Genomic DNA, 15,913 nt, shown 5'->3' on the forward strand with positions numbered 1-15,913 from the left:
AGCATTCAATCTATAGTCGTTATCGATCGGTTGCTTTTCATGTTGCATATTGGTCCAGAGTTGTAGCTTTAACTTTTAACTGAGAGACGATATTCACGTGGATTCATGTTCATATTCAACGCAGTTATATTTCCCATGACAAACGTGATAAACAGTCGTATGCAAACACTGCGGCTCACACTCTTTGTCAGGCACACAACTCTGCTGCGTCTCCACATGCGACTTGAGTGACCACTCCTCCGCTCTATATGCAAATAAACATGTTTGCAAAGACCAAAATTAGTTTGTTAGCCAGTCAGACTGTGACAGAGTGTGTGTGTGTGTGTGTGTTTGTGTGTGTGTGTGTGTGTGTGTGTGTAGGAGAGAGAGAGAGAGGAACAAGGAGGGGCTGAGCGAATCAATTCTCTGTGCACACAGCTCTACAATCAAATAAGATGTCAATCATTGAAAACTGTAAACATTACACAAATAGCTTGTGTTGCAGTAAATGCTGATGTTGTGGTGAGTTGTCACAATGAAACTGAAGCAGGTCAGAGGACGTCAGTTGTGTAGGTGGTTTTTCAGAACTGAGAGAATGTGTCCGGTAAAAATACATGTTTATTAATATCACAGAATAAAGTTTTATCCCAACTAGTTCGTATAAATGATAAATATTTATATAATAGAAATATATGAATATTCTGCTGAGGGCTATTTCTGTCTCACATGTGAAAATTCAGCTCAATTATTGTGGAAAATGGAGAAAATAATAATTTAAATTGGGAACAAAGGTGTTGAGCTTTAATCCTCAGGCCTGTGTCGTGTATTTTGTCACATTAACAAAGTAATTTAAGAGGCAAACATATTTTGCATTTTCCAAACTAATGAAGTTGTTGTGCTTCTAAGAGATAGAAGCACAACATATAAAACAAACATATAAAATATAAAACAAATGAGAAGAATGTAAACTAAGTGTTTGCTTGTTTGCTGTTGTGTTGACCCTCCTGCTTCCAGACTGACAGGACTGGGGAACACCCAGTTTCCCTCCTTATACAAAGGACTAATCAGCAGTAACTTGCTCTTTGTCTCCCAGACGTTGACGAGTGCAGTTTGCAGACACACACCTGCTGGAACGACAGCGTGTGCGTGAACCTCCCGGGAGGATACGACTGCGTGTGCACGTCCGGGCCGGGCTGCAGCGGCGACTGTCCACAGGAGGAAGGAATCAGACGCAACGGAGAAGACTGGAAACCGAGCTTCGACCGCTGTGCCATCTGCTCCTGCAAGGTACAGAGGAGGGAACATGTAATATACAGTGTACATCACATGTCCTGTAGCTCAGCTGCTTATGTAGAGTAGAGAAATACGTATGTCGAGTATCATAGATTGTTTATAAAGATGGACGACATGTCAAAAGCACAAGATGGCAGCGTTTTGATCGAGGATATTTTGGAGATGTGTCGTCCGTCTTTATTTACAGTCTCTGATGTGTATATGAAAAAGAATATGTGCGACGTACATATGAAAAGATGTTTTAATTCACGTAATTCAACTTTCCAGTCGTACAAATGTCCTGTTTTTCTGCAACAGAGAAAAATGCAAACTTTAAATTGTCCACTTCCGCGTCTCCAAGCCGCCTGACACTCAATCGCTTCCTATAATAGGAACAAGTAGGAGGGACAGAAATCTGAAATTCACATCAGTTCACATTATTTTTTCCTGTATGGAATATGAAATGCATTTTATATTCTAGAAAACCCATTAGCAGTGAGGAGCCAGGTTAACTTTAGAGCTTTCAATATACTGACTGTTATGACACACACACACACACACACACACACACACACACACACACACACACACACACACACACACACAAGCACACACACACACACACACACACACACACACACACACACACACACACACACACACACACACACACACACACACACACACACACACACACACACACGTAATTGACTGTCGGGGGGTGGATGTTGCTGACATCACTATGAATAGTTTTTCAACCAAACACAAAAATATCAGCCGTTCCCCAGAGAAATAAACAAGCGTCGCACGCCAGCGTCGACTCGAGAGGAACACACACCTCAGTGCTCCCATCTGTTTGTTATCAGCCCGTTTTACAGTCCGGCAAACGTCTGTGGCAGTTTACCAACTCGTGTCTGTGCTCAGGACGAGGCTGTGAGTTGTGTCTGTGATGTCGATCGGATCTGTCTGTTCGAAAGGCGAGAAAACAGACACACAGGGTTATATTGAATAGAATGAGTTTAACACAGTAAATACAATTAACATGAGTTATGACATTTTACTTCGACGCTTAAAAAATGTCCAAATTACTTCAACCTTTACATTTCTCAGTCGTAACGTCTGGAGACTGTTTAAATTGTTGCCAACATGCTGGTTTGGTGATGAACGACCTTTACAGATGAGCACGGCACCTTTTACATGACACAGACACACATCTTAAGGAATTCTACAGACGAGGCTGGAAACTTTAAATCAATCCTTATTCAGGTTAAATAGACCGAAAAAAGCAAATAGTTTACCAGCTTTAAATTTGTACCACACAACTTAAAGTTACAAAGTTAGAGAAACATAAATGATAACTTTAATTGGAGAAAACTTGATTACTTCTGCCAAGGAGGATGCTTGGTGGAAAGATGCATTATGGGTCAGGAAAGAAGGAATTGAATTTTGGTGCGGATCAAGGAATTTGTTTTGGGATTATTCATGGATCTATAAGTTTGTGAAAGTTTGGTGCAGATCGAGTGACTTTAAATTTAGTTTCATAAAGGAACGGTTCATATTTCTGGACATTCGCTCGACTCTCGTGCTCCTCTCGTTCATTTGTGTGTTGCCAATTAACGTATTTTTAAAGCTGATAAACAATTTTCTTTTTGTCATGTGTAGATAAGATTTTACCTTTTTTTTTACAAAAGTGTCTCCACACGTAAAACAAAAGTCTCTGAAACAAACTACTTTGAGGGAAAAAAACATATTTTCCAGAACACCTCCTCCAAATTCGGTGGGCTGAAAACAAGTCACATTGAATAATAATAATTATATTACTAATAATGAAAACACAGAGTCGTCAGATTCATCATGGCAGAGTCGTCGTCAAAGTTGCCGTAAAAAAACGCTGTAATGATGTCGTTTTAGAAAACACAACAGTGCGGCATTGGCATCCAGAGCTGTTCTTACTTCTGCCATTAAAGGGAACAGTCTGTCGTCGTATATCTCCTGCCAACGCGCGGCAATTGGCAGTAATTTCCCAGCGAGTCCAGGGCCGGAGCTGTAAAGACCAAGGCCGTGGATATTGGCGCCCTGGGACTCCGCGGTTACTGTAGCAGGACAATATGCATCGATAAAAAAATTGGCTCTGAATTGCCCTTTTAATGGTATGCAGAATGATTTTATGGCCCCCATACATTTTCTAACAGCCATTTTATGTAACATTTTTACATCTCCATTACACCGCGGTCCCCAGGCCAGACAGTGCTGCCTGTGCTGAGTAATATGGCCCATAAAGTTTTTCTCCGGGTACAGACGATGAGAGAGCCAGGGACACGGCGACGGGAGAAAACTCACCGAGACCTCAGACTCCGGTCGCAGTTTGACTTTGAAATTCCAGCAGCACGGATTCCAAACGTCTCGACACACGTTTCTTTGCTTCATTCTGCAGCTCCAAAAATCTGCGGTTGGAAAACGGAGGTTTGGAGAGTAGAGAGTTGTTTACTGGCCTTCGAGGAAGCTGCCTGAACATGCAGAGATGTGAACAGCTTAGGTTCGAGAGGTTTGAGATGTTCACCGTGGTCACATCTCAGATCTTTAAAATCCTGATATTGTGCTTTTTTTGTTTATTAGATTCTTTTTAAATATTGTATTCAGCGTTTTGTCCAGAATTGTACGTTTTAAGTTGAGAAGACTTGGAGACAAATTGCCGGACATCAGGAACAATTTTATTTATTTAGCGCATTTTCTTCTCAACTTTTCATAACCAAATTAGAAACCACAGGTTAATAAGGCCAGTGTAATATACAATTCTTACTCTGAGCATAAAGTAGCAAACATACAGAGAAACCAGGTCGGCTAGTTTGATCTATATTTCATTTCTTGAGGTGTATTTGGATGAGGAACAGAATATTTAATATTTCCTCTCATGCAGTCAGTTTAGCCTGTTGACCTTTACGGTGTGTTCAAGTGCACGTTTTAACATCGGACATGACAGTTACACTAATGGGAAGGATTCGCTGCTGTAGGAGTTTTAAGTTTGGGACTTTTTAACTCTGCTCCCTGAACGCCGCGGCCTCTGTTGTGCAGGACGGGCAGACGTACTGCAGACGGAGACCCTGCGACTGCGGCGACCCGGATGAGGATCTGTTCTGCTGTCCCAGCTGCGACAACCGGCCCAGCAGTCAGTGTCTGGACCAGAGCGGCCGCTCACTGTACCGCAGCGGAGCGTCCTGGCTGTACGGCTGCCAGCAGTGCCGCTGCATGGTCTGTACACAGAAACACACACGTTCAAACAAAGCAGAAATAAAAGCTGACCTTCATTTGAAATCCCAGAGTGTTGTTATAAGGAGCGGCTGACAGAAAAGAAAACAAACATGCAGCTCGGAGCTCTGCTGCTCGGCTGTGTGTGGAGCGCTCAGATAATTACCACCTCTCTAATTAGAGACGTGGCAACAAATCAGTGTGTGAGCTGGAACTGCAGGGGCCGGATCCGCTGGTTCACACCTCAGGTAACGTTTCCTACAGCTCTCACTCTTTTCTCTGTGCCCGTGCAGGAGGGGGAGGTGGACTGCTGGCCTCTGGTTTGCCCCGCGTTGATGTGCGAGTACACGGCGGTGGCGGAGGGCGAGTGTTGCCCGCGCTGCGTCACAGACCCCTGCCTGGCCGACAACCTGTCATACGACATCCGGCAGACGTGCCCGGACCCTGCAGGCGTCGCCCGCCTCAGCGGGGACACATGGCATATGCCCAACTCACCCTGCACCACCTGCCAGTGCAAGGTAGGCCGACAGCAACAGCAGCCACGGCGGAGGATTGATTCAGTTTTGATTTGAACACTTGTTTGGCTCATTTAGTGCTCGATCAAAAGCATTTAAAACGATTAATAGAGGAAATATAAACTATAAATCGGGCCGCCTCCATGTTAGTGGATGGGACGAATCAAAAGTCAAAGATAACGTAGGGTTTCTGTCATTTTAGGTCGTTTTTCTTACGTATTTCTTAAGTGTTCATGTTTCCGATACGTTTGGTTTCAATTAGTGTGTAAGAAAAGAGGGACAAACACCGTGATTGACAGCTGAGACTTACTCGTGATTGGTCGAGCGCTTGTATCAGCAGGACCTCGATGCCGCGGCCCAGATTCTGGTGCCAAATGACGGCGTTGACACAAGATGGCAGCGTTTACAGTCCACGGTTCATCCCTGCGACTAGCCCACTGTAGTTTGTGATATAAAACTGTCGCAGTCACAGATCCAGTTCATGTTTAAAGTCTGTTTTAAATTCCCTCCGTACCCTCAGCATGTTTAATTGTCTGCAATCCGAGCTGTCGGTAATGCAGCGTATTCTTGGAGGTGGTAATGGGAAGCTAATGTGAGCTGGAGGATATGTAGCGTCGTGCTCGTCTGACACACACACACACAAACATCTGACTGTCACGGATGATGTAAGAGACGTTTTCGTTTTTTAAAAAGAACTAAATATGCAGATCAACTTGTCAGGAACCTGTCACCATCACTCAGATCATCTCCACACATTGAGCAGGATATAATCTGTTGCCAGTGGAACTCAGCCCGAAGCCCGATTCAACCAATTCATTCCTATTGAATATGTAAAGCTTCAAAAACAGGTCACAGATATGTAGTTTCATTTGAAGACAAGGCTCAACATTGTCCTAAAGTCATGAGCAGCTGCAGGTTTTCAGTAAACATCACTCGAACAAGAATCAACAGGGAATTTATGTATTTATTCAGCAGCAGATTAATATTTGGGCCAGTGTGTATTCAGAGCAGCACTTAAACTGAACTGTGCCGACAGTGTTCCTGGTGATGAGGGGACATGTCAATCAAACGTGTCACTTAAATGTTTTTTTTTCCAAAACTGTTTTTGAAGAAGAGGAATCCGGCTTTTGGATCCTTCAACAATGAATCTGATCAGTTCTTTTGTCGGTTTGGTTCTTTTGAGGGATTTTTTTTCGAGAGAAATCTAGATATCTCTTCATGTGTGAAGAACACGGAAGAGGATTGTTTTTCGGATCAAATAGGTTTCACAACAACAAGAAGATGTGTGGAACAGTCAGAGGTGGAGCAGCAGGAGGCCGGACATGACCACGAGCTCTCAAATATCCTCGTCTTCATCTTAGATAGCTTCTCCCTACGTGTTGGGCTCCTCTGTTTCATCCAGAGATGTTTGTATTCTTCCAGTTGCAAAAGTCCCCAACATGCCCACTTGCTTGCTGGCTAGAAGAAAACCGTTAGAACCCCTCCTCCCTGGTCGGCATCGATCCTCCTCCTCCTTCCTGTTGACCACAGGAAGGAGGAGCTACCCTGCAGGTAGTTTATGTGCAGAGCTTTTGGGGTATTGACTTCGGACGCCCCTTTTCATCGGGGACCATTCGTCAGTGGTTGCAGTGGGAAGTGTGGCACAGCGACAGTGAGCTCTGCTGATTAACCACATGGACCTTGTCTGTGAAAAGACACATTTCTCGACAGATTTGTCACCGCTCAGAGACGCACGCCCTAAATTCCCTTCACTTCCAGTGCGGCAGAGTGGCAGCGTAAATCTCCTGGATGCATTTCTCCAAAGCAAAGCAGACAATCCTGAAAATGACTAGATAACTCAGGTGGTCGTGGGGGGGGGGACACAGTGTGTTGTGTAATGTGTGTAAACTGACTCCTGTAGTTTAGGCTCTGAAACGTATCGTAACATTCAACATGTTGTCAGACACCAGTGAATCTAACTTCATATCACTTCTCTCCTGTCTTTTCACGCTTCGCTGCTCAGAACGGGAACGTCTGCTGCTCGGTGGATCTCGACTGCCTTCAGAACAACTGAATCTTTCTTCCTCCTGTTCTCCTCCTCCTCCTCCTCCTCCTCTTCCTCTCACTACGGGACTGCCACACCCCCTCCCCCCCCACCCTCCTCCATCTGACGACTCTCCCCTCCGATTCATAAGACAGACTCACGCACACAACACGTGCATGCCGGTGTGAGCACAGAAGATACAAACACACACTGGACGAACTGGGGCACGGAGGCTGTGATTCTGTACCCTCAACAAGCTGTGTGCGTGTGTGTGTGTGTCTGTGTGTGTGTGTGTGTGTGTGTGTGTGTGTGCAGGGCTCAGGAGAAGACTGAAGCCAGGTTGCTCTCACATCCGTCACTGTGGTGTTCGTGTGTCTGTGTGTTTTATTTTCCATTTCAATACATGTGTCCAACATGAAAACAAAAACAAGAGAGGAGCAGCTCAGAGTCACGAGGTTTCACCGCTGTCCGTTATTTGTCTGCAGGATTACGCAAAGTTTTCACGAGTGAACGCATTCAATTTCGGGTTCTGAACAAAGGGGCAGATCCAGAATTGTTGTATTACTTTCTTTTTTTATATTTTCACCTACATGAAGTTGTTTCCGAACATTTATTGTTGTGCTAATGAACAATAATGCAATATTAGTGCAAAGGTAAAAGGAAATTACCTTCAGCACTGACGATGTGGGTTTAGTTTCCAACTCTGACACATTTTAGTCATGTTTTTCATATTTTACCGGTAAAAATCATGACCCAGACATTTGGGTCGTCTGTGGGAAACAGGTGGAAAACACTAATCTAATCCAACTAAATCTTTCCTTCTCAGTGCATCTGTAATATAATTTTTGTCTTAAAAGGTTTTAGAGGAATAAACAGAGCTTAACGTTTCTTTTCGTGCTGTTTAAATACTTCAGAAACTGCATCCTATCACGTCCATCTTTCTGGATGTGTGATAATACCGAAGCTTTTTAAAGGATCTTACAACATAAAGACGACTTTGAGTTCTGCCGAAGAGTCACAGCCGCGCTGCGTCACCTCAAGCGACACCTTACCTCTGCTGATCTGCTGAAAGAATCCATCTCGTCGTGTTTGAGAAAGGCACAAGACGAGAATTTACCATTTTCATGGTGATATGAGAGAATGTGGATAATTAAAGCCGTGTCAGGCAGGCCTGGGTTTAAATGCCAGGAGGTCACCGAGTGTCGGATGTGTTTACAGACGCTGCAGCTTATTAAGGCAGGAGAGTCTGATGCGTCTCCTGCTGCGGTTCACATGCTGCTGCCCTGACTCCCTGCCCCGTCCTCTCCTCCGCGCCGCCCACCGCTATCTGCAAGTTCCTCTCGAGAGCGCTCAAGTTTCTCTCAAGTGTCGTTATCACCTTGAGCGTCCGTCACTGTTGCCACAAGGACACAGAGAGAATATCTATCACGGCCTTGAGCACAGTCTTTGAAAACGAGTTATGGTGAAATGACCTGATATTAAAAATCTGTTCTGTTTAAACTACAAAAAAAACACTGAACAAACTAGTTTGAAGTAACAAGAATTTCTGTACATTTATAAACAACATTAACTCCAAAGCAGCTGCAGACAACGAACAGACAAAACAACACGTTGACTTTGGTGTTGGCGTTGAACTCTAAGTACGATCTTTGTCATGGGCAATCCCACAATGCATTTCTGTCATAACAACATCCATCCCAAGGCAGGAAATGAAGGCAGCAGCATATATAGCAAATAAAATGCTAAACCTTCCCAAGGAAAGTCCAAAGCAAAGAGGTTTGCAAAATAAAAGTCCTGCTATACCTCCTAAGTAATCCTTAGCATTTTACCTCTTAGGAAGACATGTACCCTTAATATGTTGCCCAAGCTACGTATGTACACAGATATAAAAGAAGGTACTAACGATATTTCCACAGTAGTTAAGAAACAAAACAAACATAACGGCGGAAGTGGTGATCTGCATATTTCAAAATAAAAGTCTGTGCTTCGATCCTTTTATAACATAAGCGCAACAAAGAACCACGACTACAGATGCGCGTGTATCGAGTTCATTTTCCTGTGATGTGATTTGTTCCAGTAGAGGCGCAGTACTCCTCATCTTCATCTGTAAAATGAGAGCAATACAACAACCGTTTTTAAAAGTGTGAAGAAAACCGCATTTTTGTTTGGAAACCGGCGTCAGGGAAGACTTTTCGAGGTTAAAAGTAAAACGTCTCCGTCGTTTCCCTTCCTCCTCACCCTCCATTACTAAATGTCGTACTGGTCCGTCTCTCTGAATCCTTCACCAGAAGCGGCACCGACACTTATTGTTGAGCCCTTTCAGCACCGAGCGCCTTGTGGTCATTTCAACAAACGTTTGTGCGACGTGCTGCAGCGAGGTGCGATGATCTCTCTGATTTTCTGTTTGTGTCTCGTCTGAGCGTCTGCACCCTCCTCCATTATCACAACACCACACACACACACACAGACACACACACAGAGACACACACACACCTGACCCACAAAAAAAGTGCTGTAAATGCTTTCTGTACCCATAAACGTTTGACACGGCAATCGAAGGCAGACATTTGTACAAAACGATCACTGAGGTTTTCAGATTTGCTCTGCTGTTTGATTTGATATGAAATACGACGACTGTAAAACACTTTGCAAGTCTGTGTGTAAATGTTTTTACATACCGATAAAATTATACAGTTTTTTAATTATCATTGTGTTCATGGATAACGTGTTAATTTTTAGTGGACTGCTATTCTTTTCGTGGGATAGGCTCTGTTTGGCTGTAAATACTGTGTAAAGTGGGGGGGTTCTGTAAAGACAGTAAGACTAATGTGAATAATTCTCACTACCACAGCTTCTTAGGATACGAGCATCGCGAGTCGAGTGCGAGAGAGATGCAACATTTCTATTGTTTCTACTATTTTATTTTTCTATTCTTGCCTTAACCCTTTTAGTATCTGCCATAGTTCAACGTCTCCTCACTGTTTTAGGGCAACACGATGGATTTGATAAGTTTGTGGTGTATGTACAGGTCTCTGATCCCTTCGCTGAAAAGCATCGACAGCGGTGGATTCTGGAAAAAAAAAAAAATCGCCTCGGGCAAACAAGACGGGAGCCGGAACAGACTGTTCACAAGCCATTTTTGTTTCTCTCCCCCCCCCAGCCCCTCCACTGAAACTGAACTGAAAAATCTCCTCACGAGAAAAAATAGAACAATGTACACATGTAAAGAAAAAAAAAATCCAATGTTGAAAATAACAATGTTCTCGATTCAGTTCCGACTAAAAAAAGAAACAACAAAAGAAACAAGCCATCGTGTTTCTCATTCAATGTCTGACTTTTTAAAAAGCAACAGTTTGGGACCGTCCACATCCAGATGTGCTCGTTCATGTTTTTTTCATTGAGAACCACGGCGGAGGAACGCCCCCCCCCCCCCCCCCCCTCATCATCCAGGTCTGTTCATCGTTTCCTCTCCGGATCAGAGTGGCCAACTTAATTGTACTCAAAGGGTTAAGTGTCATTTGACTTTGAAGACTGTGTCGTGATAAGAGTTTGCTGTAAAAAAAAAAAAAAAAAACTTCAGTTAATAAATATTTTAGTTGTTTACTTTACTTGCTGTGAGTATTTGGCTTCACTTGAATGTTTGCTAGTGGACGAGTGAACGGCACAAGTAGAGGAGAAGACGCCAGAACCGCTCGCCATCACGTCCACGAGAACCTGAGGGAGAGAACCTGACTGATTCGTCAAGTGGTCGATATGAAGCTTTCACAGACTGATATCTGTATCTGTTCTCCGGTTTCCATCCATCCAATATCTATATCGCTTATGCACCACTAGGCCACGCGTATTTGCTGATATTCAATATTTTATTTTACAGAAAAATGCATAAAAAGATTTACGTTTCATTTAGAATCATTCCTGGAGTAACCACGAAGATTTCCTGGTAGCACCTGTGCGGAGGCTTGAGTTCCCACATGCACTCTTCCCATCTCTCGCTTGTACTTTCCTCTCATTGAAGGTGAAAAATGCCCCGAAAAATATTGTTAGAAAGTTTAAATTGTTCTATATATTTGGTTCTATTTGTGTTTTTTATTTATTTGTTATAAAGGTTACGGTTTGAAAGAATATCCTGTAAAATATTGTAAATTATCAAGCTTTAATTACTTTTCTCTGTCATAAAAGGGTTTGATAACAACATCTTATAAATAATAATTGTAACTTTATTTATAGCAATAATTCAGCATCCTTTAAAAGTAACTGCAAAAGTAAAGGATTAAAAAAGACAGGGAATAGTTAAAGAAAAAACTGCCCTTCTGTAACAGTACGCTTTTAACGGGATGATTTAAAAAACAGATAATGAAATTTCAGTCGAAGCCATTTTTGTATATTTTCACTCCCTCATCTCAGCTTTGGCCCAAATATCCACATCGGTGGGTTTCTACCAGGTTTCCACCCGTCGCCCGTCAGCAGCGATAGCAGAGCCTGAGCCTGAGAGATGAATCCCAGCATCCGGATACAGAAAAGCTGGAGAAGTCTTTCATGTTTGTTCTTTTTATCAATATCTCCATTCCCCTCAGGAACTGTACGAAAGGCGGCGCGGCAGTAAAGATAAGTGCGTGCGTTTGATGCCGTAATGGTGCGTGGCTGTGCCGCTTACAGGTACAGCAGCACTTTTGAAGCTTCGCCGTGTGGGGAAAAAAAAAACAACCTGAAAGGTTCACAACATGGAATCCAGTGTTTCATGTTTTCCTGCAGCACCACAGCTGGTATTAAAACATTTAAAAAAAACACAGAGTGCATCAAATTATTTAAAAAAATACTGAAATGTGAGTCTTCAAAACAGGAACTTTCAACTACATGCAACCATGATTAGATCACTTTTGTATTTCTTCGTTAGTAAACAGATATAATCACTTGTATCCTTTGTTGGGAAGACGAATAAAAAACCTTCTTCTGAGTGAAACCTGTTCTTACATCTTCTGGAAATGTCAGTTGTACAGTTAGAGTTAAGTTTTGCCCTTAAAGTCACGTGATCCACATCTTATGTTGAAAGCAAATGTTCTTTTTCTTTCGAAGGCCACTTTGCTGTCAAATATCAAACAGACGAACCACGTTCCTTTGTAAAAATCTTCCTGAACTAAGCACAAACATTGGCAGTTAGGATAAAAAACACAGTAACAAGGTTAATATTCTGATATCCGTGTCTGTTCTTCATCTGCGTTCGTCTGTTAGTCTGCAGGATTTCACGAAAAACTGCTGAAGGAACGACCGCACAACTTGGGAGGAAGTCAGGAGAGGACTCGTTTAATTATGGTGACGATCCGAATCAGGGATCCAGGATTTGTTTTATTTCTCAGAAAATAATTCAAGGATGTTGACGAATGTTCAGGGGATGATATTACACAGTTAGACTAGTTATATTTTACAGGTCTACAAAATTATACTTCTCAGGATCCCACGCAGCCATTTCTAAACAAACTAAATCTCGGTATTTCCCAGTTCTCTTTTGAAAAGAAGAAAAACTCACTTTGTACATAACCTTGTCGGTATTGGTCTTGGTGAGTTACGAGGAGTGTTTCCTCTCTGACAGCACAGACGGGTCGGAGCAGGTCCTCTTGTGTTTGTCTGGGTGCAACAGCAGCAGAGTCACTGGAGCTCTGGACGAGCCTGACACCAGTTTGTCTGCATTTAAAAACTCACTGGTTCTTCGGGGGGGGGGCGGCTGACGTTGTTGTAAAGCTCGTCTCTCTCTCTCTCTCTCTCTCTCTCTCTCTCTCTCTCTCTCCAGTGAACTGTGCTGTGGAGGGTTCAGTCAATTAGCCTGCTGTCACTGAGCTGTAAAGCAAGTCCCTCTCTTTCCTCCACACTCTGTTTGACGCGGTCGCAGTGAGTAGTGGTCCTCTGGCCCCCCCCCCCCCCGGTCCACCCCTCAGCCCGGGACGGCTCCACCCAAAGGTGCTTACCATTCATAGGCTGGACCCACGGAGGTCGGCGCAGAAGTGATGGAGCGACTCCCTCGGCAAACAACTCTCGTCTACTGTACAGCTGCAGGGGGGGGGGGGGGGGGGGGGGATCTGCACATGAATGGACTGACTGAGTCGGACATTGCTTTTTCGATCAGCTCCAATTTAACTGTGAGAGATGTCTTACTCCTCCTGATAGATTTGTTGGTTTAGAACAACAGAGGAGAGATGGCACTTTGGCATCAGCTCAGCAGAACAGAAAGTAACTTCAGCAACCACCAACCCCCTCACCTCTTCCTCCTCTTCCTCCTCCGCCTCCTTCTCCTCCTCCTCCTCCTCCTCCTGCCACCAGCACTCAAATCGATCAACTTCTCCTCTTTCCATTGACATCTCATGAAAGCCCAGGGGCGGCGCGCTTTAAATGCAAAAAGGCAACAAATACAAGTGCTCTACCTCAGGCTAAGAATTAATACGCGAACTATGTGCACGTTGCTCATGTTAATACAGCGAGGATTAAGCTGCTTAAATGCTTTATCGACATCCTGACCAATCAATGGGTGTATAATTAAAGAGTGCAGCTGAGCCAGTGACAAGGCAACCCGCACCGCCACTATTGACCCGCGGTCAGCTGGAGCAGCTAAGTGTTTATTTAACCCAGTGCCACGGAGCGTGTGTGTATATGTAATGTGTTTATACGACCTGATGACCCCTTCCTCCTCGTCGATTCTGCAAATGTTAGCGTTGATTGAAATCCATGCATTGTTTTTCTACACGTTAAATTACATTTTAAAGCAGCGGGAATCAAACTAATTAGCAAAAACAATCACAGATCGACTTATTTAATGACTTATTTAATGTTCAAGTAAATTAAAAAAAGTGAAAATTGGAAACTATGTGGAGCATAGCAGCAGGAGTATTGTATTTCTCAAATGGCAAAAGGCTGGTTAGCATAGCTAAAGGTGTGGAATGTATTGACGTTCAGTCAGCTGGAGCAGAAGCCTGCACCCGCATGCTAATGAACTGCCCACTCGGACCTTTTAGTCCACCACCTTCAAGAACCCTCCTCTCTGTAAAGTGCAGAATCCGATCTAAGGAGGTGGAGTGATAAACCAACAGATGATTTTTTTTTAAATAAGAGTGGGCTCTTCTCTATCCCCATATACTGTGAATTTTTCATGGAGCTCCTGGAAACGGAAGGAGAAGGATGAGACGGAGCTGCGGGAGATCTAATGAAGACTTAACTTCAGAGGTGCCGGTAGTTGGGATTTGTTTTGTTTGGACAGATCCACTAAAGCTGTTTCCCCTCTGCTCCCGGTGCTGAGCCAACTGTCTCCCAGCTTAAATCCTCACAGATGCGACCGGGGGGGTTATCTCTCCTTTTTCATCCAGCTCTTAGCGAGAAATCAAAAAAAAAAAGAAGCAAATTTGGAGATAATGGAGCTCATATGGAAAAGTGAAGCCGAAGAAAAAATAACACGGAGCCAAAGCAAATTGGCCGAAGTGAAGCTTTGAATGCAAATGCGTTCCGATGCACTCACAGAAGGAGAAGCACCGGCCAAGCTGACGTTAAGAGGTCTCAACTGTGTCCTGCAGCCAAGACATTAACTGCTTTACATGTGATTAGCGAACTCGTAAGGCTCCGTTAATTCCTTTACGGCCACCAGGGGGCAAAAGAAATCGAAACGAAGCCGAGAGATAAACATTAACTAACGTGTTATTTAGCAGAAGAGTTGATTATTAGCACACAAGGGGACACATTAGGATGAATGTACGAACTCCGTCTCCATCTTTCTGAGTAAAATACTGTATTCCTGCTTTCAGACGTGCTCTGAACTTCTCTTGCTTCGGATACTCTTCCAGCCCCGTAGTAAAACATCTGGAGAATGTCCGAGTTAGCCCACGTGAGAGTACGACAGCGTAATATCTGGAGAATACAGCAAAATTGATATAAATTACATATAAAATAATATCTCAGGATTAAAACGAGGAGCCTTATGCACAAACACAATGAGATTTGTGAGCTTTTAGCGATAAGAACCAACGAAAACACGTGATTTCTGCCGTCCTTCGCCTGAATGTTCCGGACGTTGTCGTGAAACGTGTCAGACTTGGACAATCCCCCGCTACATTCCTCATGTGTGAAAGGCAAAGTCCAGGAATTCGTTGGACCCAGTTGTCTGGACATGTTCTTGGACTTCATGTCTGAAAACGTCTCATCTCTCTGCACATGCTCGTCTGCGTGTGAGAAAGAGGTTTGACGGCTGAACACGTTTTTTTTCACGGCCCTTCTCCGAGGTTTGCTGAAAGGCATAATGCAGCAAATCAATAAAATGGATTGAGCTGCAGGATTTCATCACATAGTAACCCTTAGACTGTTCTAACATCAGATAACTGGTACAATATATAACAGTACAGGAGCGTCCAGGGAAGGCTTTTCTCTGTAATACAGTAAATCTAAAGGCAGCAGGCCAGTCTCGGGTAATTTGGGACACTGGATCCTGATTAAAGTGGCAGTAAGTGCACCAGAATTGGCCATCAGCGTGGCTTTAGGATGCTGCGTCTGGCTGGAAACAACTTTGGAGGAAAGTAAAAAAAAACAATTAAACCATCAGCCGTCCACCACGACCTTCACACACCCACCCTGACCAGCGCCGTTAATTTTCTGTCACAACTTATTAAGTGATAACATTTATCAATTAGGCAAACAGACTTTAATTGGAGAGGGGGGCGCGCAGCCTAGAGGCGAAGCCGTCCACACCGGAGCCCGGCCCATTTAGAGAATAAAATACCAGACGTAAATGAATTCTTGAAAAGACCTTGTATATCAGGAGACGTCGGGCAGATACGCCGGCGTCTAATGTGCCTGTTTATCACTGCGTATGGAGACGGTGCATAATACGTCGAGCAGGCGGCTGGCC

General features: G+C 43.7%; 1 protein-coding gene and 1 long non-coding RNA gene across 2 annotated transcripts in view; both read left to right on the forward strand.

Moving 5' to 3' along the window:
- The window catches only part of LOC117758418 (protein kinase C-binding protein NELL1-like), a 208,801-nt gene extending 201,036 nt beyond the window's left edge, over positions 1 to 7,765 (forward strand). The window contains exons 17-20 of the mRNA XM_034580078.1: positions 1,073 to 1,266; positions 4,324 to 4,500; positions 4,791 to 5,015; positions 7,015 to 7,765. Of these exons, the coding sequence (XP_034435969.1) occupies positions 1,073 to 1,266; positions 4,324 to 4,500; positions 4,791 to 5,015; positions 7,015 to 7,065 (647 nt within the window). The 3' untranslated portion in view covers positions 7,066 to 7,765. The remainder of the gene's footprint in view (positions 1 to 1,072; positions 1,267 to 4,323; positions 4,501 to 4,790; positions 5,016 to 7,014) is intronic.
- Positions 7,766 to 7,846: 81 nt separating this feature from the next.
- Positions 7,847 to 9,677, forward strand: LOC117758429. The gene is made up of 2 exons (XR_004613285.1): positions 7,847 to 8,117; positions 8,173 to 9,677. It is a non-coding gene; the product is annotated as an uncharacterized LOC117758429 (long non-coding RNA).
- The last annotated feature ends 6,236 nt before the right edge of the window (positions 9,678 to 15,913 follow it).

Source organism: Hippoglossus hippoglossus, chromosome 3 (genome assembly GCF_009819705.1).
Source record: "Hippoglossus hippoglossus isolate fHipHip1 chromosome 3, fHipHip1.pri, whole genome shotgun sequence".
Lineage (NCBI taxonomy): Eukaryota > Metazoa > Chordata > Actinopteri > Pleuronectiformes > Pleuronectidae > Hippoglossus > Hippoglossus hippoglossus.